This window comes from Eptatretus burgeri, chromosome 6 (genome assembly GCF_056783735.1).
Source record: "Eptatretus burgeri isolate ZD-2024b chromosome 6, Ebu_testis_v1, whole genome shotgun sequence".
Lineage (NCBI taxonomy): Eukaryota > Metazoa > Chordata > Myxini > Myxiniformes > Myxinidae > Eptatretus > Eptatretus burgeri.
The window spans coordinates 92,739,152-92,763,371 of NC_140966.1; the positions used below are offsets into that span (position 1 = coordinate 92,739,152).

A 24,220-nucleotide genomic window follows, 5' to 3' on the forward strand; every position below is an offset into this window, starting at 1 on the left:
ATTTAAGTTCATCTTGAACATTTTATATCACTTACAATCAGTGTATATGATCAGAGATGTCTTCGAAACTATAAAGGACCCATCTTTGGTTCATAAGACAATATGTTTATCAGCAACACATTGGACTGAGGTAATGGCCTCGTTAGTGTGGAATACCACATTTGTGTTTCTGTTCTGTAATTTTATACCCTACAACAGCAGATTGTGTTTCATTTTCACCTTTGACTTATTCATCAGATTGCACATGATGAACCATCTTCCTACCATCTTATTGGTTTATATTGTGTAATACGGGTGTTTGATACCTTCATATGTGCATTATTGAGTATCGAAATCCCTGAAATTCTGTATTTTTTGAGAAATTACAGGGACAAAACATTAATCTTGTTCATGAACATGCTATCATTTACCTTTGTTTGATTCTTGGAAAGTATCCTTCAATAACAACAGGGAAAATATCATGACATTGACCAAACAACATAAATCCGTTCAAATTAGGTATTTTTTTTTCATTTGGGGAGGTGGAGTAACATTGTCTGCTATACTGATCTTAATATACAACATACAAAAAAGAAATTTAGATTTTTGGATTTCTTCATAAATTTGCAAAACACCCATGTAATTATATTGTTCCAGAACTTGTATTTACTTTCCACAGTAAATGATCGACAAATACCTTTCTAAAGGCAGAATGATTTATCACACAGGAAATAGACTGATATATAAATGTCACCAACAACATACCTTTCATCCAAGGTATGTTTCGCACTTTTGGTTGAGAAGCAAATTATCCCAGCAAAAGGTGAGACAAATTTCATTGTTGATGTTTCACTGATAAAACAAGATCGAATGAGCCAAGATCCTCGTCCTCTTAATGATGACGTCATAAAAACGAATATGACGTCATTGTGATGTATCAGGTTTGCGATAAATTATCTGTGCTAATGCCCGGCTTGATTCCCACAAACAAAATTCAAACAGCTTGCCTAGTTTCGGAGATAATGGTATAGGCGATTTCCATTAGCGACGATATTATGACGTCAATTATTTTTTCTAGGAAGAATTTCCAAAATCGGAGATGGTTACTGCCTGCGCGTGGGTTTCTGCATATACATGGCAAGTTTCACGAAGATTCGATGAAAACTCTGGGTTGTGAAACAAAAAATAGGAATGATGTCATAAAAATTGACATGACGTCATAATGATGTATCATATGTGCGGTAATTCATCTCTGCTAATGCCCTGTTCGATTCCCGCAAACAGAAATCAAAAAGCTTGCCTAGTTTGAGATAATTTTTTAGGCGATTTCCATTAGTGGAGATATTTTGACGTCATAAGTTTTTTTCTCCGAGGAATTTTCAAAATCGGAGATCGTTACTGTCTGCGCAGGGTATTTTTACATATATACGCCGTTTCAGGAAATTTCGATGAAAACTGTAGGCTGTGAAACAAACAAGGACAAATGTGTCCAAGAGCCACATCATTCCATCAGTCAATCTCCATCAGTCTAGCTTCCAGGGCATCGAGTGCCTCCAGGGCATCAGGTACCCCCAGGGCATCAGGTGGCCCCAGGGAATCAGGTGCCCTCAGGGCATCCTGTGCCTCCAGGGCATCGAGTGTCTCTCGGGTATCAAGTGTCTCCAGGGTATCAAGTGCCTCCAGGGCATCAGGTGTCTCCAGGGCATCAGGTGTCTCCAGGGCATCAGGTGTCTTTAGGGCGTCAAGTGCGTTTCGGGCATCAGATGCCTCAGGGCATCAGGTACCCTCCATGTAGCCTCCCTGCCTGCTTCACTCCCTATTCTCACCCCCAGAAAGGTTTTGGCTTCACCAGAAGAAGAAGAAGAAGATGAACAAGAAGAAGAAGAACAATGTGGAGCTCTCTTTGAGCCAGCGTTCGCTACGCAACGCGGCTAAAAAGTCCACAAGAACAACAACGTGAGTAAGACTTACAGATCCTCCCTGAGGATCTAAAAAAATGTTGTTAAGTTGAAGTCGGATGTCTTACCTTGTACTGGCCATTTTGCACAAAAGCATATTTAAGGGTAGGCATATAAACAGGGTAACAACACACAAAGAGCTACCACCGATGCCATGCTATCACATACTTTATAACTCTAGGGTTGTATACCTTGGCAAAAATCACTCTCAGAATTATTCTCACTAGATGGTACCGACCAACCCTACTGGCTCGTGGACTAAAATGGGAGTTCCTCTGGATTTTTTTGCAATTGAGCCTAAAGCAACATGGGTTAAACAAGTATGAAAACATAACGGAGTCCTCTTACTCGTGAGATATGATACAATTGAGGGTTCTGAAACGTCATTCATAATACCCTCTCCCACCACCACCGGGAGCGGCAATACACGGAACACATTTGTGTCACACCCCTTTGGAATTCCTGGTGAGGAGGACAAATGAAGTCTCTACAACCTTTGCCTTATGACCCGTCATCCTCTTTGCAAATTTAATTGGTTGAGATTGCATAAGTAACGATCAAATACATTGATGTCAGACAAACGGACGTCAAAATGTGTATACGAGTGTAATGACAAATTGATAGGTTGATAGGGGCTCCACTGGGCCCCAAATGAGTAACGCCACCTTCATACCAGAGGCTAACTACCAAAGTGAAAACAGTTATCTGCACGTCAGTCTGACAAGAAACATGTATGTGCCTGGCAGGTGAAGAGATGGAAGAGTACTTTGCAGCATATTTTAACCAGAAGGACAAATTATATGCTGCTCCAAGGAACTTCTACAAATCAGCACTTGACAACATACTGTTGAAGTTTTCATGGAAAATATAGTTCCTCACACACAAATTTCATCTTGATATTACACAGTAAAGTCAGGCATGAAGTGAAGGTATCTCATACTTTCTTCAATGGTTTCAACGATCATGAGGTTGTCACCAAAAAGAGCTGAACAATATGGAGGAAGAATTTGAAGAATACCAAATTAATCAGATCCCTGAGCCTGTATTCATGTTAAGCACACACACCAATGTTCTGTGGAGTTTGATTAGTGCAATAAAGTATCAACTTAAGATCAAGTGCAAGTTCACAAATCTCTCAGGTTAGAAACTGATTCTTATCACACAGAAACGCATTGATGGAAACCCAAACGTGCAACCTCTATGAGATCATATCAGCGAAGGCTTCTGCCAAAACAATGTAATCGAATGAGCAAAGCAAAGCAAGAGTTTTCATAATTTTCAGAATGCCTAAACTGTCATCATTGTATTTAACAAGTGGATATAATAACAAAACCTAAGTTGTTCAATTTGAAAACATTTTGTGATTCGTGTTTTACAAACTTGATGCCTTGAAGTTTCAGCATTTAACAGTTCCATCCCAAACAGTTATTCTCAAGATCAAGTATTATTATTTCATACAGACAGTGCACGGAGTCATGTAAGTCATGTTATAGGATTAACAACAGTTGCTCTTCTGTAATACCTAGTGTGTACAATGTTCCTAATTGAGCATTTTCAAGGTCTTTAGTTGGCAAATTTTCAAGTGGTTCTCCACCATCGAGTGATAAGTGAAAAACAATATATAGCACGATATCTCAAAAAAATTACAGACGGATTCAAACGAAACTTGGTGGACAGGTTGGGTGCATGACAAAGATGAATTTATGAGATTTTGGTGAAGATCAGAGATCTGGATACAGAGACTCGAATTTTTAACTGGTTCTTCACGATTGAGAGATAGGGCCAAAAACGATACATAGCATGATATCTCAAAAAGTTATTGATGGATTTGGCTGAAAGTTGGTGGATGAGTCAGGTTGGTGACAAAAACAAGCCGATGAGATTTTGGTTAAGGTACGGATGCACATCCGGCCTATCAGTGGGCTATAATATGGAACATGTTCAGACTGGCAGAGGAATGCAAATTCTAGTTATTAAAAGTATTAACATTGTACGCTGAAAGCTTGTGTTACATGGACATTAAGATTATGCTTTCGAGTTTTGTTGTCATTTTGTCTGTCAATGCAATTTTTGATCACCCTCCTTCGGCTTTAAAAATCATACAAATTCAGGAGTGGCTGGGGGCTTCACCCACTGTGCCCCCAACAAAAGTACTAACCCTGGAGCCTGGCCATCCATGCAGGGCTTTTCTGTATTTCGGAAACTCTGACACTATGCTCATCGATCAGTACTGCTTGTCATTGTAAATTTATTTGCCATGGATCCTTTAAGAGTTGCGTTAATATTTACAACATTTCATACCCACAATCTTACGTGGAGAAACATGTATCAACAGTTGAACAAATTCATAAAGAATAGCTGGAAACTGAAAAGACATACCGCTCGCTTGTGCATGTTTACTGAATACAAAATGTTTCTTCATCTCGATGGTGTTTAAATTCTGAAACCATTGCCATTGAACTCAACTTAATAGCACAATTGACTGAGGTAGAAAGAGAATCTTTATCATACTATCAAATTATTTCCAGGGCGATCAGTCTGCTTGAGAAAGTGAAGTGTATCTGCCAACTGGTGAATCTTTCCAGTTTTTCACAAAAAAATTAAAAGTACTTACTATTGGTGGAACAGTATCCCAGGATTAAACTTGCATTGATAAAATAACAGTAAATAGGGTCATGAAAGGAGCAGTCTGTTATCATTTTTTTGCAACCTCTAGCTTTATCTCTGGACCACACTGACCGGCTTGTTTCCCTCCCATGCTACAAATGGGTATGACTGAGTTTAAGCGAAATGAATGATACATGTTGGTGATACATTTATTCCCTTTTATCGTTTGTTAACACTTCGAATTCAAGGAATGCTGTGAGCTTAGTCTTGCCTTCAAAGGAATGCAGATTTGAGCTTAAACTGTTTTTAAGGAGCCTGCTACATGGAGATTGGCCCCAATAAAATCGGAGCAACACGAATGTTCTTGAGGTGCCAAGTGTGCTACATTCTGGAACCTTGTCTTTATCATCATATCAAAGACTAGCTTTCATTGTGCAAATGGCTGTATTTGTATTTAACCCTTTCCTTCACATTGTAACACGAGAAGAGTACTCGACAGAGTGCATACCTCTACTGCCAGACTGATTAGTTTACGTTTTGTATCCCACTGATAGGCCGGATCTGGATTCTCACTTGAAGTAAAATTTAATTGGCTTGTTTCTGTCACCTAACCAACTCATCCACCAAGTTTCATCCAAATCCATCCATAACTTTTTGAGAATCAATTAAAAGAATCACTTTTCTCGGATCTGGATCCACATTTGGATCTTCACCAAAATCGAATCAATTCTTCCTTGCTACATACCCAACTTGCCCACCAAGTTTTGTCCGAATCCGTCAACAACCTTACGAGATATCACGATATATAGCGTTTTAGCCATGTCTCTCACAGGTGAAAAATCACTTTAAAAATGATAATTTTGCGATCTGGATCCAGATCTTTACCAAAATTTAATCAATTTATCCTTGTCACACACCCTACCTATCCACCAAATCTTGATCGAATCCTTCCACAACATTTTGGGATATCCTGCTCACGGACAAACAGGCAGACATGAAAAATCACTCACAGAGCGACACTTGGAAAACAGGACAAAGTAGAACGACTCTTGGTAGAGCTCATACCTCTGTCAGGCTGAATAGTTTATGTTTTGTATCTTAGTGATGGCCAGGAAGTGAACCAAAATCTAATCGGCTTGTTCTTGTCACCTAACCAACTCATCCACCTAGTTTTGTCATAACTCGAGCACAACTTTTTGAGATATCATGATACATAAATATTGTTTTTGGCCCTTTTCTCAAATTTAGAAATTAGGCCTGTGTTGACATTTTGTCCTTAAAAATAAATGCTGGTTGAATTCATTGACCTGATTTGCAAATCCTGTTCAAATCACAAGTCAATCGGATTAAAATTGAGGACTTTAGAAATTCCATCCAAGTTGTTGACTGATGACCTATGTTGACCTTTTAGCCAATGTTCACCTCAAAAATAATTGGTGGTTGCATTCTGTGAGCCTATATGAAAATGTTGCTCAAATTGCAAGTCAATCGGATGAAAATTGACAATTTTACAAATGCTGGCCTATTTTGATGTTTTGGCCTATGTTGACCTCAAAAATAATAGGAGGTTGAATTCAGTGAACTGATAATGCAAATGCTCTTCAAATTTCAAGTTGATCAGATTAATCTTGAGAATTTTAGAAATTTGGCCAATGTTGACCTTTTGGCCTGTGTTGACCAAAAAACATAATAGGTGGTTGAATTCAGCTTAATATATGGGGTACCAGTTGAAATCAGTGAGCTGGTATGCAAATACTGTTTAAATATAAAGTAAATCGAATGAAAATTGACAATTTTAGAAATGTGAAAAAGTTGTTGACCTTTCACCATTTTGACTTTTTGACCTCAAAAATAAATAGGATTCTATCGTACCACCAACTCCACCATTTGGTGGAGTTTCATGAAGATAGTTTTAAAATTGTGACCTGTTGGCAATTAAAGGTGACCAGACAGCCAAACAAACAGAAGCGATGGTGTTGTATGGCAGCTTAGCTGCCGGAGTAGCTATCATTTCTTGAAGTACGACTGTGTCGCTGATGCAGTGCCCCTCTACCAGTACACACACTGGAAATGGTACTCATTTTGCCGACCTCGGAAGGATGACAGGATGAGTAGTCAACCCCTGGTGTAATTAATTCAGCGGCCAACAGGGCTTGAACTCAGGACCCTGGGATCCCAAGCCACCACCCTAACCACGGAGCCAACACCAGGCTTTAACAGAAGCGATCAATATACTTGTCAAAAACCCCCAAAATTGCGAAGTAACAAATAGACAGACAGACAGACAAACAAGGATGAAAAAACCTCCATCCACCTTCAGTGGGGGAGGTAATAATGAAAACTTGTCTTTCTCATTTCTCAATATACTATTACAGGCTGGGGGGTCGGCCGCCAACCGACCGCTCTGAACGGAGCCGGCCCGACCGATCGCCCGGAATATAGATCGTCGCCCGGATAACTCAGAGTGACGGGTCCTTGTACAAGAACCGAAATATGCCAATCGGCAGATCACGTGGGGTAGGGTCGATTGCCAATCTTCAATGTACCAAAATACCCACGTGATCCAACTACCGGGGTATTCCACCCTCGACGGATCTCGTACGGAACAAACCGCCGAGGCGAGCTTGTCCGTGCGCGATTCTGAGCGCTGTAATCGCCGAAAACCGTCGGTCCAAATGTCTCCCTAAAACGACAAACAAACGGCTTTCGAACTGCCAACACAAGAAATGTTCAGTCAATGAGGGAATGGACGCAACGAGCAGATTTACATTCACACAAGGACATTTATTATAATGAAACACGTATGCAATTAAATAAGGCAAAACGCGTATGCAATTATACAAGCAACAAAAGCATGACAAAAGAACTACAACAGTCTACTTATTATGTACAGTCATTTACACTTAACAGCAGTTCCTACTTATTAGACGGACCCACGAACACACGTGCACGTACACACACACACACACACACACACACACACACACACACACACACACACACACACACACATACACACACACACGAAACGGTGGCTGAGGCCTTTAATCACGAACTCCAGCTTGGAGGACAGGTGAGCTGGAACTCAGAGATTGACTCGAACCTTTCCACCTCGTGTGGTCTTCAACTTGTCCGGACCCGGGCTCCAGCGAGAGTGAGCTGGATCCAATCGCCGCGATCCTTCCCGAGCTCCCGCGAATCCTCCCGCGCTTCTCAACACGTGCCGGTGAGATGAAGCGCCGATCGTTCCTGTCGATCGTCGCTTCCCCGAGGATCCAACTCCAAGAAGAGGCTGACGCGTCGCACCAAGCCGGGACCCAAAATGGAGAACGAAAAGCTCCACGAACCAAGAAGAAGAGGAAGAAGAAGAAGACGCCTCCACTCGCAGCTCGAGCTGAACAACTGGCTCAAGTTCCTTCCAAAACAAAGCAGCAGCCGAAGCTCACTGAGCCAGCCGAAGCAAAAAGCTTCCGAAGACCTCAAGCCAAGCAAGCCAAGCAGGACCCGACGGCTGCTGAACGACTGCTCTCTCCGAAGCAAAAAGCTTACTCCTCCCACGGGACTCAGCACACGAACTCTGCACACGGGACTCAGAACGGGACTCTTCAAGAACTCTGCCATGGGACTCCCACGAACTCAGCCCTACCACGGGACTCCCACGAACTCTTTCGGGACTCTTTTAGAACTTTTTTTTTGAACAAAGAAAAGATGTCCTCTTTATCCTTTGCACCCCCTCCCCCACACCCAGCGTGACTCATGCCCTAGTGATCCACCCCTCCGCTCAACCACGGGTGGGAGGGAGTTGTTGACATCACCGCAGGGTTCTTCTTCCTCTTCACAGAAGAGGGGGAGGGATGTCTCCATTGTTTCGTTCCCTAACTATTAAATCGATCCGCAGCGCATCTAATCGATTTCAAAACATTTAAACAATGGAAGGTGAGCTATCTAGGGAACATGCACTTATCGACATAGCTGACCTGTATGTTGTGTGCGATTGAATTCCAAATTCGTAACAATACCTTTAATTGTGAAAACGTTTCCTTCTGTATGTTAATGAGAAAGATGTTACAGTTATTTGGCAGAAAAGTATACAAGTCATTTGCAGATGGTAAAAGGACTCTCTGGTATCTGGGCTACTGCCTTCTTAACACTGAAAGGAAGTTTTGAGGCAGTTCCAGAATATCCCATCCAGGATGTCCTCAGTGTTTGTGGGTTTGTGGGTTTGTCGTGCTACTCCTACAGTTCTGGGCCAATTACATCCAGACTTGCTATGAAGGATCAGCATGACACCAATTAATGTTTAGGGTTGTTTTTATCTTTGCTGGTGGTCTTGAAGAGGGGAGGGGGAGGAACGTAAATTCTCTTTGTAAATGTGTATCGTGTAGCGCCACCTCCAGATGAGGGAGGGTATTACAAGTCTTCACCATTTACTGTGCTTTATTGCTGTCCCCACGTTTTCCAGTGCAGTGAGGTGTTTTTGATTATAAACAGTGGGTATGTTTTTGCTTCATGCATGTAAACCCAGGGGTTTTTTGTGTATACAGAGCTGTCAGTTGCCTATACACCGCCAAAGTAAAAGTATGCATCAGAAGAACATGTTTACATGCTTGGAAAAAGATCGCCCATATGGCGGGTACTCTGCTAGTGCAGTTAATTGAGCAGATAAAAGGTTATCCAACCCATCTTGGATGTACTAAATTCCTCTCCCAGCACTCTTGAAACTCCAGTAGTGCTCTCAAACATGTGTGCCAGATGGTAGTGGTGGACTGAGTAGAAGGAAGGATAAGAGCAGTATGGAGGATGGGGTGGGAAATGGAAAAGGGAAGGGGAAAGGGAATAGCTTGCGAGAGGAGGGGATGGCGAGGATGCATGTAAAAGGCAAGACATCATCTTTCTTATCATATGGAGCACAAGGTGTTCTTTTATCGTGGGGAAGGGCAGACAGGTTAGTGTTGAATTAACACAGCCAAGAGTTAAAGCTCAAAAAGAACCCACATGTTTATGTCATCAAAAACCTGTCAGTCTTTACTCTAAGATGCCTCACTGTGAGATCACGCCACCAGAAGAACATAAGAAGACACAACTTTCCCTGAACAAGTGTGCTTCCTTTTATGATGAAGAAGCAAAAAAAACAAAAACATCTGAATGCTTGGAAGTGCATGAAGGTTAATCAAGGCCCAGCTGGCTCTCACTCAAAAGTTAACTTGGCTGACTTGACAAGTGTTTGCAAATTTTCCTCTGATGTTTAAGAAATGGACAAAATCACATGAGGTCAGCATTGGTAAATCTTTGTGCATCTATAAGTGTGTGTGTGTGTGTGTGTGTGTGTGTGTGTGTGTGTGTGTGTGTGTGTGTGTGTGTGTGTGTGTGTGTGTGTGTGTGTCAGTGTGTCTCCTCCATAACTCCAAAACCATGAAACATAACAGCTTGAAATCTTTGCATGCACACCAAGAAAACTCCAAGGGAGTGCATGGATGCAAACTGGGTGTTTGGATTAATTAAAACACCCCTTTAGAAGATAATTAAAGGGGTGCTCATCACAAAAAACCCCCCAAAATAAGCCTTACCAAAATGGTGGCATGCTATCTTGCTCAGCCCTCTGTCACATTGCTCGATTCTTAAGCCGCCATTTTGTTTGGCCTACTCAAAGATGCCTTACCTTGGAACCACGATGATTTCTCTTATTGTAAATGTAACCGGTTCATCGTGCCTTTTCCTCCATTGATTTAGTATAGTATGCACCTCGTGTTAACCGGGAATTTTGTACCCCAATTGAATTCATACATGGCAAGTTGAAGGCGACAAAAAATGGGTTCGTATGAGTTGAAAGCGGGTTTATTTTCTTAACCTTTTGCATACTGCAGTTGTAGATTTGTGACGAGATTAAAAAAACTTTAACCAATTTTTTTTTGTTTTTATTTTGGTTATTCGTCTAACTTGATACCCAAGTTGTGTTTTTTTTTGCAAATACCACTTGAAATTCACAGCCGTATGAAAAAAATTAAATTAAGCAACGGAACCATACAGCCATAAACAATGCAGCACGCAAAGGGTTAATTAAACATGGTAAAAACGTGATCTAATATGTTGACTAATCAGTCATGATAAGGATGTTCCAAGCAAAACAGCATACATACATATATACATACATACATACATACATACATTACATTTCTCAAACAAAGAACATTTCTTAAAGTTTCATTTACATTTTCCATTTCCAATTGTTTCCTGTGATGCGTGACGTCCCATTTACTGCAAATAGAGTCCCCCCAATAAAGAGCAGTGTTGCCCGGTTTATGAAGACCAAGTGATGATAAATGGTGATGAACACTTTGTGATGATCTTGATAAATCTTAACAATAAAACTTTGAAAAATGTTCGTTCATTCACAAGCAACAAACCGCATCATTGTATCCCATTTCACAGGTTTTTGTACACCACTCCTTCCCAATTCCATATTAAGGGGATGCATGACGTCATCGCCTGGCACCGAAGGAAGGGAGTACTCAGTTTTTACTCTGTTTGTTGGTTCGTGGGCACCAGCAGTGACCACTATTTTCGTTGTGTCTGTGTGTCTGTGTGTCCGTCTGTCTGTCTGTCTGTCTGTTTGGGACTCTCTCCAGAGCATAGCTCCGTGACGTTTGATGCGATATTGATGAAACTTGGACACAAGCTAGATATCATGGTCTAGTTGTGTCTTTTTGTATGAGGGGCATCCCATGCCCCTTGTGGGCGGAGCCAGGCCCACTTGAACTTTTTATTTATCTCGATTTTTTTCTCGCAATTCCATTTCCTTGAAGCTGTGCGTAATGTCCATAAGTACAACATATAACAAAAATCCGATTTGCTTTGGTCAATTTTGATGGAAGAGATATGTTTTTTTACGGTAGGGCTTCCTCAAAAGCTTCCACTAACTCAATTGTACCTATCGTGGCATTGTTCAATAATGCCCGCGAACCATCGTCACCTCCCGGCAGGTTTTTCTTGCTTTTTTGTTTGTGCGGGCGATATCTCAGCCATCCTTTGAGCTAGGAAGCTGAAATTTGAGGACAAAAGTGAAGATGTGCTTTGACAAATACAGTATGTCATTTTTTAGTTTTTTGATAAATCAGTTCATTGATTAATTACTTAATTATTATCGATTTATTTTTTTTTTCCTTATTTATTTTGTTTCTCATGTGGGCAGCACCTCAGGCACCTTTTGAATTTCCCGAACCGAAATTGATACTTGGAAATGACAGCGAACATGTGATTTGGCTATAAAGAGTATTTTTGATTTATTGATTAATCTATTCATCGATTACTTTTTTATTTTTCGATGAATTGCTTAATTTTCAAAAAGTTACAGATTCGGATGAAACAGTGGTGGTTTAGGTATGCTATTAAGCAATTGATTGAGGAATTATTTATTTTAATTATGCAATTAATCAATTAATCAATCAGTTATTGCAGACCGCTCACTCTAAATTGTCTCGATATGCTGCATGACGAGTAAGTATCATTTGTACATATTTGCCTCAGAAGTACATTTGTACACATAAACGAAGTATCATGTGTACATAATTAAATCAGAAGTGCACTGCTCCCTCCAAATTCCGTCTCCATGTGCTGCATGGCGATGTGCACTGGAGGATTTGTTCTTTATTTATTTGGCATGGGGGCGGTGTACTTTGAATGTACCTCAACTTGTTTTATAGCAGTTTGAATTTGGAACGGTAATTTGTGGACACCCTGGATACGAATTAAAACAATCCGAATTGAATCCTACCATTCAAAATACTCGAAAGTACCGATAAATATCATGGCAAGAAGTCGAAGAACGAATTGGAAATCATATAGGCCGACCGATTGATTCGGGGTGATGACAAATGGTAGACAAGAGGAATTGACGATGCGTACAGATGAGGATTGAAGGAATTGGTCGGTTGTGTGAAGCTAATGACGTCACCCAGCCAATCAAGTCAGACTAGAGCGGTACCTTTCATATCGGAAAGGATCGCTCCAGATATTTTACTCTGTGTGAATCCATGTGAGTGGAATGAAAGCTAAACATTGAATTTTTGAAATTGTTCATACTTTCCATCCAATACGCGTTTTAATGACACGAAAATGGGTCCGCAGGTTTAAAGAAAGAAAACGGGTCAAACTTGCAAAATGCGGGTCACTTGTCATGTAAGTAAGTTACTATTGTTAGCCAGCCTACACTCACTGTGTCGCTCGACAGTAATCTGAGTGTGCGCTGAGGGCTCGACACTCCACTTGGTGCAGTCGTTAAAAGGTAATGTAACATGCAAAGTGTTGATAACCATGCCAGAATTGGCACTACTAATCAGCATTCACAGTTGATGAGCAACCCGTCACGCTGCGGATTATCCATGGCTGGTGGCCTCGGGACCGGGTGTTTGTGAGGAAGTTGAGTGCTTCTCCTCATGATGAACCTCAAACTCTGGCTCGTAACAATACACTCCAAATTTTCGATACATCCTATAGTCTTAAACAAGTGATTTTGATCCATATTCCTATATAGTTGTTTCGGGAGATGATATATAGATTTGAGAGTGCTTTCCGACTTCCGATTGTCTAACAACAAAGCATGTTTTTGAATACGTCATTTAATGAAGCCGTGGTGACTTTAGGACAATTGTCCTTGTTTTGCTGTTTGTTTGTTTGTGACCTTACTGCTTTGCGCTCCAAATGTTAATCACAATGAAACGTTATAGGATCAGATTTTTAACCACAATGCACCTCAATCGGGGTTTTAAGCAGTCATGAGGAGGTCATTTGGCCCATTATCACTCATTTACACCCTGTAAACCCCATTATGCTGCCGAGACCCCTTAAACCTTTTACACCCTTTAGACCCCTGCACACCCATTTAGACCCTTTTGTGACATATACACCTTCTTTGACGCTCTCAACACTTTTCAGACCTATAGACTTTTTAAGACCCTTTGGACAATATAAGACCATTTTAACACTTCAAGACCCTTTGGACACTTTACACCCCTTTTGCTCTTTTGCCATAAGAGCCCTTTAGACCTTCAGACCCATTTAGATCCCTTAAGCCCTTTTAAGACCCTTATACCCATTTCAACCCTTTAGACCCTTATAAAACCCTTTATACCACTGAAGACCCAAAAAGAACTTGAGACACCTGAGACCCTTTATGCTGCTGAGATCCTTTCGACCCATCAGACCTTTAGATACTTTTAAGACCCTTAAGCCACTTTAGATCCTTAGAACATTGAAAAAAAATTGCCCTGAAAATTGTTTTTGACGACCTTTTCCATGTACCATTTGTGTCACATCACAAGTTGCAATGACGAAACGAAACTGATGTTGAAAAGTGAAACTGAAACTACTGATCTCTGGATCATTGGATGGGAAACCAAAATGAAATGCTGTGAGAAATACCAAATGGAAATTGCTGAAAGCAAATATATGGGGAGTATGTGGAGAGGGGCAGGTTGGGGACTGAAGAAGCGATGTGTGGAGGGATAGGTGCCTGTAGGTGCTTGGTTGAAATGGAAATAACTTTGGTGATCTTCCATCAGGTGGTAGGCCCAAAACGTGCCTCATCCACTGCGATATGTGCACACTGAATATTTACAATGAATGCCGGGTTCTACAAATACACACTCATGAGGTTCATTTGAGGTGAGACGTCTACAAACCTATCAGTGTTTGGTACGCTGCTCGTACTGTATAGATACAAAAGCGAATGAGACTGTTTGCTTGTGATGCTACTCCTCTGAGCTCCCAAGGTTAAGAATCGCAATGAATCTTTATTGGGATCACATTGTTTTACCATGATGCACCTCACAAGGGGGTTTTAAACAGTCATTTTTGACAATTCATAATGAGCCACTACCTGTCACGGGGAAAGGATAGGAGTCCAGAATGAGGGGGTGGGGTAGGAGGAGGCAGAAGAAGGGGTGGGAGGAGGGCAGGGAGTGGGGAGTGATGAGGGAAGGGAAAGGGTGTGGTGGGACTCTAGAAGGAGGGATGGGAGAAGGAAGAGGAAGGGAAGGGGTGGGGTGGGAGTCTTGAGCGAGGGGAGTGGGGTGGGAGGAGGGAAAGGGAAGGGGTGGGGTGGGAATCCAGAGGGACATGGTGGGTAGGAGAGAGGGGAAGGGGTGAGGTGGATGTTTGTAGGGAGGGGGTGGGGTTGGAGGAGGCAGAAGAAAAATTTACGTGGTGACGTATTTACTGAAGAATGCCCGGGCACCACCAAGGGACGTCAATGGGGGTGGAGGGGCTTTGGGAGGAGGTAAGCATGAGGGAAGGGGAAGGGAAGGGAAGGGAAGGAAGGGCATTTTCTTCCAGTTGTCGAAAAAGCTGCACCAGTGTTCATGTCCTTATTTAATTTCAACACATGATTAGCTCCAGAATCTCTTAACCTGAGATGAATTGCAGAATTGATCGAAGCAGCAGTTCCAACTGCTAAAAAAAATTTAAGCATTCATTTGTCCAATTTGCACATTCTTTGTCACCCCTTCTCCTTGACCTCCAGAGAGTTGTATAGTGGTGGAGGGGGTTTGGGAGGGGGGGTACCATGAGGGGAGGTGAAGGGAAGGCAGCATGAGGGGAAGGGAAGGCAGCATGTAGGAATGGGAAGGCAGCATTAGGGGAAGGGGAGGCAGTCTGAGGGGAAGGGAAGGTGGTCTGAAGGGAAGGAAAGGCAGCATGAGGGGAAGGGAAGGCAGTGCATCAGAGCATTATTAGGGTGATAGAATGCACCCAAACAGTGACGTTTTCTTTTTATCTGCCATGTTCTATATAAAACCAGGCGGACGCTATCTACATGGTAAAGGCCTGCCTGCATGCATGCCCCCCACCCCACCCATATGCATTCCTCCAATCTCCTCACAGTCTATGTTAACCTTGCACATGCATGTGCAAGGTTAACATACTCATCCCTTCACTCGCACACATGCATGGAATTCCCCACACCCACACTGTACGGTCGCACGTCCAATGTGCGATTTGCAAGACGGCCATGTCACCACGTAAATTTTTCTTCTGCCTCCTCCAACCCCACCCCCTCCCTACAAACATCCACCTCACCCCTTCCCCTCTCTCCTACCCACCATGTCCCTCTGGATTCCCACCCCACCCCTTCCCTTTCCCTCCTCCCACCCCACTCCCCTCGCTCAAGACTCCCACCCCACCCTGCAGCGCCACACCCCATGGGCCAGGGTGCAAGTTCAGACCACATTCCCACGAAACCCGTACACCACACACATGTAACCAAGCATGCAGGCATACACAGACCCCACAGAGAGTCATTTGTACCCATTTGTACCATGTCTGTGTGTGCTGCCTCCATAGCTCTTCATTTTCAGCAACTGCGGACTATTAATATATTGAAGCAACCATTAGTAAACTGTATTTATATTAATATTTTGTCATGAAAGCAGATCACACAAAACGGTGTAAAGCAATAAAAAACCCCTCTTCACTTGCAGCAACAAAAAAGTACCTCTTCACTTGCAGAAACTGCCAACTTAATATATTGCAGCATATGAATATATTCATATTAATATTTTGTAATAAAAGCAGATGGCACAAAACAGAAAAAAAGCAAACTGCATACGTAATTGCCGGAAAAAAAGAGGACCCTGTGGACTGTATCACCCTGGCTTTCAAAAAAAAGGTTATAGAGCACGGCGTTGCACTCAATGAAGTTTCACTTTCTGCACATTCCTTATTCTTTTCTTCACAAAATATAATCATCCGAATAGTAGAAAAAAAACAATTCAGCTTAATGCTTTGCTTAAATAAATACAATTAGTGATAAAAATTGCAAGTTTGTTAAAATTTTCAGTTTTCACTCCAGATTTCGACCTTTATTTAGCCCACGAGATCCAATTCTCAAATCCCATATAATATTTCAATTATATACTTTAATTAGTCCGCTAGAGTAGATCACGATTCCAAATCAAGGCTTATGTTTGAATAGGCCAAACCAAAAACCAAATTAAGACCCCAGCAAGCTGACAGAGGGCTGACCAAAGATGATGCCTTGATTAAGGATATAATTAAGTAAGGTCATTAATTATCTTCAAAGGGCATGTTTAAATTGGACTTCTGGTTCCGGTTTTGGAGCGGCGAGAGGTCTCCTTCGGGGCTCCCTGCTGACGTTCTCAAAGTTAAGTTTCCGGTTGTTATTTGTCCCGTTTTAACTGTTTAATTTTCTCACCTACATGTTACTGTGTGTTCCTCGTTCGGTTTTGTTTCAAAAATCGTGCTATTTTGTGAGTATTTTTGTCGACGTTCTCACCTGGTGTTTGAGGCCTAGGCTTCGGCTTGAGGCCTACCGGTTCCACTCGGTGTTCGATCGTTTGTTTTTTGTTTTTTTTTTGTTTGTTTTTTCTCCCCATTACCTTCAATTTCTATCCTCCCCATTACCTTCAATTTTCATACTCCCCACTTTCCAAACATCCCCCATTCTCCCAACTAATCTCCTTCTTATCTCAAAAAAAATAAAAATAAAAATAAAAAATATATATACCCAACAACAACAACAACAACACGCTCACCTTCTCCCGATTCTGCTTCTTCTTCTTCTTACACTTAACTTCCTCCTCGTCTTTTCCTCGATTTTTTTTCTACACTTCCATGACCCAATCTGTTGAACTCTCTCATACATTAATATTAACAACAAAAACGATCTTATAATGCTTCATCTTCCTCTCTCACACATGTGGTACTCTTTACTGTTTCACAATGCACTACTCTTCTGCTATTTTAACAGACTTCTCATTTCGATCTCTCCTTCATTCCTTGCCTAAAAAATCCAACTATTACAGCACTTCTTCTCTCCATTCTCTGAATTCGCCTTCATTGCATCCATCAAGAATTGTGTTAAATCGCATCTCTGACCTAAAACTTTTAAAAACCACAGTTTGCCATGGATGTTCGCTTTCCATCAACCATTCTTTTTTTCCAACTTCAGTGCCAACTCACCCCCCTCACCCCTCACTCTCACTCTCAAAGCAACCATCCCACTCTTCTCCCTCCAAGCCTCCCTCTCACCTCTCTCACAAATCACCCCCTCACCTTTCTCCCACCTTCCATCCCCCTCACTCTTCCTTCTCTAAGTTGCCCCCCTCTCATCCACCAACCTGCCTCCCGCCACTGCCCTCTCGCCTCCATCTCTTCACTACACCTCCTCAAATCCTCAACTGCCTTCTTCCTTGTCTCTTGTCCCCCCTCTCCCCCAGCACCACAGAGCCTTTTCTCCTCCTCATTCGGCCCCCTCCCCTCGCTATTCTGCAATACCCCACACTCTTTCAGCAACCCTCCTTACCTCCCCCCCCTCGTCCCTTGTCCTACCCTCCCCCTCCCCCTCCCCCTCCACCTCCTGCACCCAAATCCTCCTCCCCTACCTCTTCATTAAAAGTGTGGACCTCAAATATCCGGGGCCTTCGCTCAAACCTTTCAGATCTTTCCATACAGGTTGCCCCTGACAAACCAGAAATTATCTGCCTAACAGAAACTTTCCTCTCCCAAGACGTGTCTGACTCCCAAGTATCTCTCCCTGGTTAATCCCTCTTACGGTATGACAGACCTGAACCTCGTCCTGGTGGAGGTGTTGCTCTCTTCATCAAAGACTCTATTCCTCACTCTCCATGCACTGCTCTCACTCCCCCACACCCCCAGGAATACCTCTGGCTTCGGCTTCCCCTCCACTCCCACCTCATGTTTATACGTGTACTGTACCGTCCACCGAACAGTGATGACTCCATCTACACCTCACTATCCGAAAACATGGACCATCTTCTATCTTCTCATCCAAACTCTCTCTTCCTCTTATGTGGTGACTTCAGTTGTCATCACGCCAGTTGGCTAGGTGTGGGTACCTCTCTCACCTGCCATGGCACCTCAGCAAAAGCTTTCTGCGACTCATTGGGACTGACTCAATAGGTCAACTTCCCGACCCGGATCTCAACCAATGGTACTCCATCTCTTCTGGATCTGATTTTGACAAATTTCCCTGACAATATCAGCTGCTCTTCCTTCGCTCGAATTGGTTCTTCTGACCACGTCCTTGTGAAAGTGGACATCTCTCTGGCTGTTATCAGAGAACCAGCTCATCGCCGTCGAGTCTGGCATTTCACTCAAGCCGACTGGCAGGATCTCCAAGCATCCATCAAACTTACAGACTGGTCTCCTATCACTACTTTCTCAAACATCAACTCATCCTGGGAATTCTTTCAAAGAAACTTGCTCTCCCTCATGCACAGATTTATCCACTCTTGTGTTCAGTTGTCCTACCCTTCCTCCCGCCCTTGGTTTACTGAAGCTTGTGGCGAGGCAGTTGTCCTGAAACAACTTGCCTTTGCCTCATGGAAAGCAAACCCAACTGAGGGCAATCTCAGTTCTTTCCACAAAGCTCGGAACAAGTGTGTATCTACCCTCAGGAGAGCCAGAAAACAACATCTTTCTCATCTCAAGTCTGAACTCTCAAACCTCTCTCCCTCCTCAAAATCCTGTGGCGTTTAATGAAATCTGTTTCTGGTGTATGTTCCCCCTCCATCCCCTCCCTTACCTCAAATGGCCGCACTGCTGATTCCACACGTGATAAAGCTGAATGTCTAAACTCGGTGTTTGCAGCTAAATCTTGTGTCCTAAACCCATCACTATCTCTACCCACTTTACCCAGTCGCACCCAACTGTCACTGGACTATGTATCCTTTTCTCCTGACAAAGTGGAGAGCTTGCTTTCAAACCTCGAGTCAGATTCTGCAACCGGTCCAGACGGCATCAGCCCACGTGTCCTCAAAACCTGCTCTTCTGCTCTTGCTCACCCTCTCTCTGTTCTATTCACCCTCTCATTTGCCCAAGGTCATCTGCCATCTGCTTGGAAATCTGCTAACATCACTGCCCTGCATAAAAAAGGTGCAAAAACAGATCCCTGTAACTACAGACCAATCAGCCTTCTCCCAATCATCTGCAAGGTTATGGAATCCATCATCGCTTCAGACATGAAATCTTTCCTCTTCTCCAATGGCTTGATTTCCAATCATCAATTTGGTTTCAGACCAGGTCACTCTACCCTGGATATGCTGCTTCTGCTCTCCCATCAATGGATGGAGGTCCTCAATGCCAGACAGGAAATCCGAGCCGTATCCCTGGACATATCACGTGCTTTTGACACAGTCTGGCACCCTGCACTACTCACCAAACTCTCTTCCCATGGTATTCAAGGCCATCTCCACTCATGGCTCGCAGACTTCCTCTCCTGTCGCAGTCAACGTGTGGCCCTAAATGGAGTTCTTTCATCCCCTCTTCCTGTGCAGGCTGGAGTTCCTCAAGGTAGCGTTCTGGGCCCTGTTCTTTTTCTGGTTTTCATCAATGATCTCTCGGACTCTCTGGAAAATCCTCTATTTCTCTTTGCCGACGACTCGACCCTCTGCCGTACCATCTGTCATCCATCAGACTGGCAAGCAGCAGCTTCTTCGCTCACTGCAGATGTGGATAAAATCACAAACTGGTCCAACACGTGGAACATGTCTTTCAATCCAGACAAATCTCACACTCTCACTATGTCTCTTCGAAAGGACCGTTTAGAAAACCCCCCCATCCACTTTCTCAACAATCCTCTGGAAGAAGTCTTTTCTTTCAAGCTTCTGGGTCTCACTATCTGCCATGACCTTTCCTGGGAAAGTCACATTTCCAACCTCGCCTCAAAAGCCAGTCGCCGACTGGGAATCCTCCGTCGTGCAAAGTCCTTCCTCGGCCCTCCTGAGCTCCTGACCACTTACAAAGCTTTTGTCCGTAGCCTGATGGAGTACTGCTCTCCCCTCTGGGCTGGTGCTCCTGCCTCCCACCTTTCTCGGCTTCACGCTGTCGAAACCAGGGCATTTAGGATCATCGGCATCTCCTGCAATGAAGCTGAGTCTTTGGGCCTCTCACTCAATCACCGCAGGTTGGTCGGTGATCTTTCTCTCTTCTACCGACTCCTCTCCAGCCTTGCCCCCCTGCTCTCTCTGTGATTTGTCCCCACCACATTTCCACAGGGCGCTCAAGGTCCGCCAACAACCCCCTTCTGCTAAAACTACCAAAATCACGAATCGCTGCTCATCTTCACTCTTTCATTCCTCTTTTTTCCCGCCTTTGGAATAAACTTCCTCACTCTATTCTTTCCCATTCTTCCCTCCAGGCTTTCAAAACAGCTGTTCACCACCACCTCTTATCTTCCCCCATCCAAATCCTCGATCTTTTCTACCCCCGATAATCCACCCAAGCCCACTTCCTTCAATTCCCCTGCTTTCCTTCCTGAAAGTCCCTGTAATGTCCATCTTCTCTTCGCCATGTTCCCCGTCCCATCCCCATCCCTCTCCCTTCCACAGTTCACCCAATGTGTCTTTTCCCCACTGTTTTGTCCCTTCCACTCCCGCCCCTCTTGTCTCATGCCTCCTTGCTGTGAGTTGTGTGTTAGCTCTCATACGAGCCTCGACCAAGGTATACAAAAAAAAAAAAAAAAAAACTCCAACACCCAATTTTAACTCATGCACTTCCTTAGAGCGCCCTTAATATGCAGGCAAAGTTTCAGACTACTAAGTTTCATAGTTTTGGTGTTATGGCCATGAGAAGACACACACACACATTGACTGACACTGACATTTCTTCTTCTTCTTCATCTTTCGGCTTGCTCCCGTTAGGGGTCGCCACAGCGGACCAACTGTCTCCATTTTGCTCTATAAATGACACTGACATTTATAAGTACAGAATATAGATGGACAGTTTGGAGGACAGCTCAGTTGGCAGTAAGTAAGAGAGGGCAGATGGCAGGAAATTATATATATATATATATGACGAATTAGTTAAGTTCATTAGAATTTCTGACTGTTAAAAATAATGGTGATGCCTCCTGGTTGTCATTGTTGGGATAGAAGACAATATCTCCATGTGGCAGATGGCACTTGTTGGTTTCAATAACTGTACGTTTAAATAACGTACAGCAATAACTGTTGGGAAAAATTTTCTCTTCGTGTCTCTTATGCTCATCGAGGAACTTGTGCATTTATTACATTCAGAACAATGACACAAGTAGACAATGGGCAAATCAACAGAGTAATATAAGATATTATTTTCCTGGGGTGATGGTATCATAATGGAAGTGCTCAGATGGAAACTCCAAACAGGCCAACCAAAATGTTGATTTACACTAAACAACAATTATTCCTTCAATAAGATCGTGTGCGGCGCAACTACTTTGACAGCATAAATAAAGAATGGGACAAGTTGGCGCTATATTTTTCCCATTCATCCTGTTAACTTTGAATTCAACATAAAGCCTTTGTTTGTGCAGTTCATGAACCAAGTTCATAAATTATCATAATGAATTTCATGAAAGTGAAAATTTTCTCCAAAGCAACATCCTCTGTTAAAAGAAAGATTGCAACATCAAAGATCAGTATTGTAAGCATCAATGATGGGCACATGTTTTAGCGATCAGGAATCAAGACTGTTTTTTTACAGACAACCTATTATACACTTAATAATGCCACAATACTATGTGAGTTACCAGGAAGCAATGCGAGGCATGATGAATCATTTGGATTAATCACACATCATCAGTGACACCATCGTTAACCTTAACATGGATTTACCAATCCTAAGGTACAGCTTGTGCACATTTTTTTATTATTATTATTGAAAGGCAGGCTCAGTGTGAAGCATTATTGTGGTCAGTGGGATAGATTGAAATGAAAATAGCAATAGGAAAGGAGATTTAGAGATAGAAGTCAAGCAGATAGACTTTATATCTCCAATTTGGTCTCCGTCATGACTTTTCCAGCACAATCTGAAACTTGGCCATCGTAAAAGTTTAGATGAGGCACGAGAGCTTTGGCGATCTCAAATGAAAGTATCTATTCTTCAAAGAACATGTGCACCTGAACTCCTTCTTATACCTCAACACCATTCTTACACAGCATAACATAACATTCTTAGAACCCAACACCATTACAAACCACACAGTTTGGACAAGTCTGCTGCTCGTAGACAAGAGGCTGCTACAGCAAGATATGGTATACTCTCTTGCAAAAAAAGTGATCTATTGAACCAGAATTTACGATGTGTATGCTAATCTCAATCTCTCTTATGAATCTGTATTTGGTCTGCTGCTTTGCATCATTACTGAAGTAGAGCTCTGCATTTGATACAGTGCTCATGGGGAGTAGGAGACGACTATGGAACTTAGTTATTTCCAAGACTACTTGAACAGCCCCCAATTAATCACACCTTCTTGTTGGATTTTGGAGGGGGAAGTTTCACCAGCCTTTTATGAACCGGCTGGTTCGGCCTAACATGTGACAGAAACTGATTTGGGCAAGAATTTTGAAATGTGTTCAGAGTGCTGAGGATAACTGGAGCCTACACTTCACGAAAGATACCGTGGTATCTTTAAAGCTCACCGTCTCTTGCTCGCAGACGCAACACCCAGCTTAACTTAAAAGTCTGAAATAAGAAAGAAATTGTGGAGAACTATTTTATCATAAAAACACAATCGGATGGAAGAATAAAGGTGCCGGTTGCGATTAGGACACCGGGGAGACAAATAGACCATCCGAAAAATATGAAATGCATGCAAATCAATTTGGCAAGTAATGCGTTGCCAATAAACTCACATCTCAATGCATTTTGTAAGATGTTTGAACCACTCAATTCACGATATAAAATATTCTTTGATAATATTGGGCATCATACATTTGAAGCAGCAATAATACGTTCATCGTTTGAGCGTATGCCACATTTAAAAAGACATATCGGAGTATCGCATTGGAGGACAGAAGCAACAAAAATCCATCCTAACTTGTACGAAAAAGACCTACAAATCAAACTCAACTTCAATAGGTAAATCTAAAAACAGTGCATGGAACAAAGTAAGTAAAAGCAGCAAAAAATATTATTACTTTTTCACAAATAATTTACACATTTGCTTTCAATTACTGTAATTATTGTGTCATAGTTGTTGCCTGTGTACAGTAATTGAGAATGCATGCAATTGCATTGGTCACGTGTTGGCATATTCCTATACATAATCTCACCTGGTAATAAAAGTGCCAGTAAAGCGACGGACAGGGTCACAGACGTAAACATAATCTTATCAGCACTCTGTGTCTAGTAGTCATGTATCATAGTTCATACTAATCTCACTCTTATTTTTTTCCTTCCCCGTTATGCCTCTCCACCATAGCCCCACCTTGTCATTTCCTCATTCCACCAAGGCCCCACCCACTTCGTTTCTGGTCCTGTTGCATAAGCCATGAGAACAGATGACTATCTTGCTACCTTTTTGAATCAGGTACGCAAACGTAATGCACGAGGTAGATGTGTACTACAGCAAGAGGATCATGACAATTTGCCAAGTAATGGATAATCGGGACTTTAATAACAAGTTGTGGAGTTTATGTGCACCAAGCGGCATGACAAAAGGGCCATCCAAGTTTGGTATTTGTTCTTTGTTGTAGTTTCCCAGCACAACATATGACAATGTGAGGAAGTTGCAATAGTCGAATGGCTCAACATCATCCTGTGACGTATTTGCAATGATTGTTGCTAAATCTGCATACAGTATGCAGAAGAGTCGAAGTAAGATCACCAGGCCTGTTTTGACGTTCATACGGCATTAATTAATTAATTATATAACAATGTGTTCC

At 42.5% G+C, this 24,220-nt stretch overlaps 1 protein-coding gene across 8 annotated transcripts in view; it reads right to left on the bottom strand.

The window, feature by feature from the left end:
• Nucleotides 1–23,757, bottom strand: part of LOC147025342 (sushi domain-containing protein 1-like) — a 105,207-nt gene extending 81,450 nt beyond the window's left edge. For 7 of the 8 annotated variants that reach the window (XR_015059465.1, XR_015059464.1, XM_085886233.1 and 4 more), the window contains exon 1: nt 23,609–23,757. Coding sequence is in view for 6 of the 8 variants with exons in the window: in XM_085886233.1 (XP_085742359.1) it covers nt 23,609–23,660 (52 nt within the window). In the remaining 2 variants the exon portion in view is untranslated. The remainder of the gene's footprint in view (nt 1–23,608) is intronic. The other variant, XM_085886231.1, reaches the window with a different exon arrangement.
• Nucleotides 23,758–24,220: the final 463 nt, after the last annotated feature.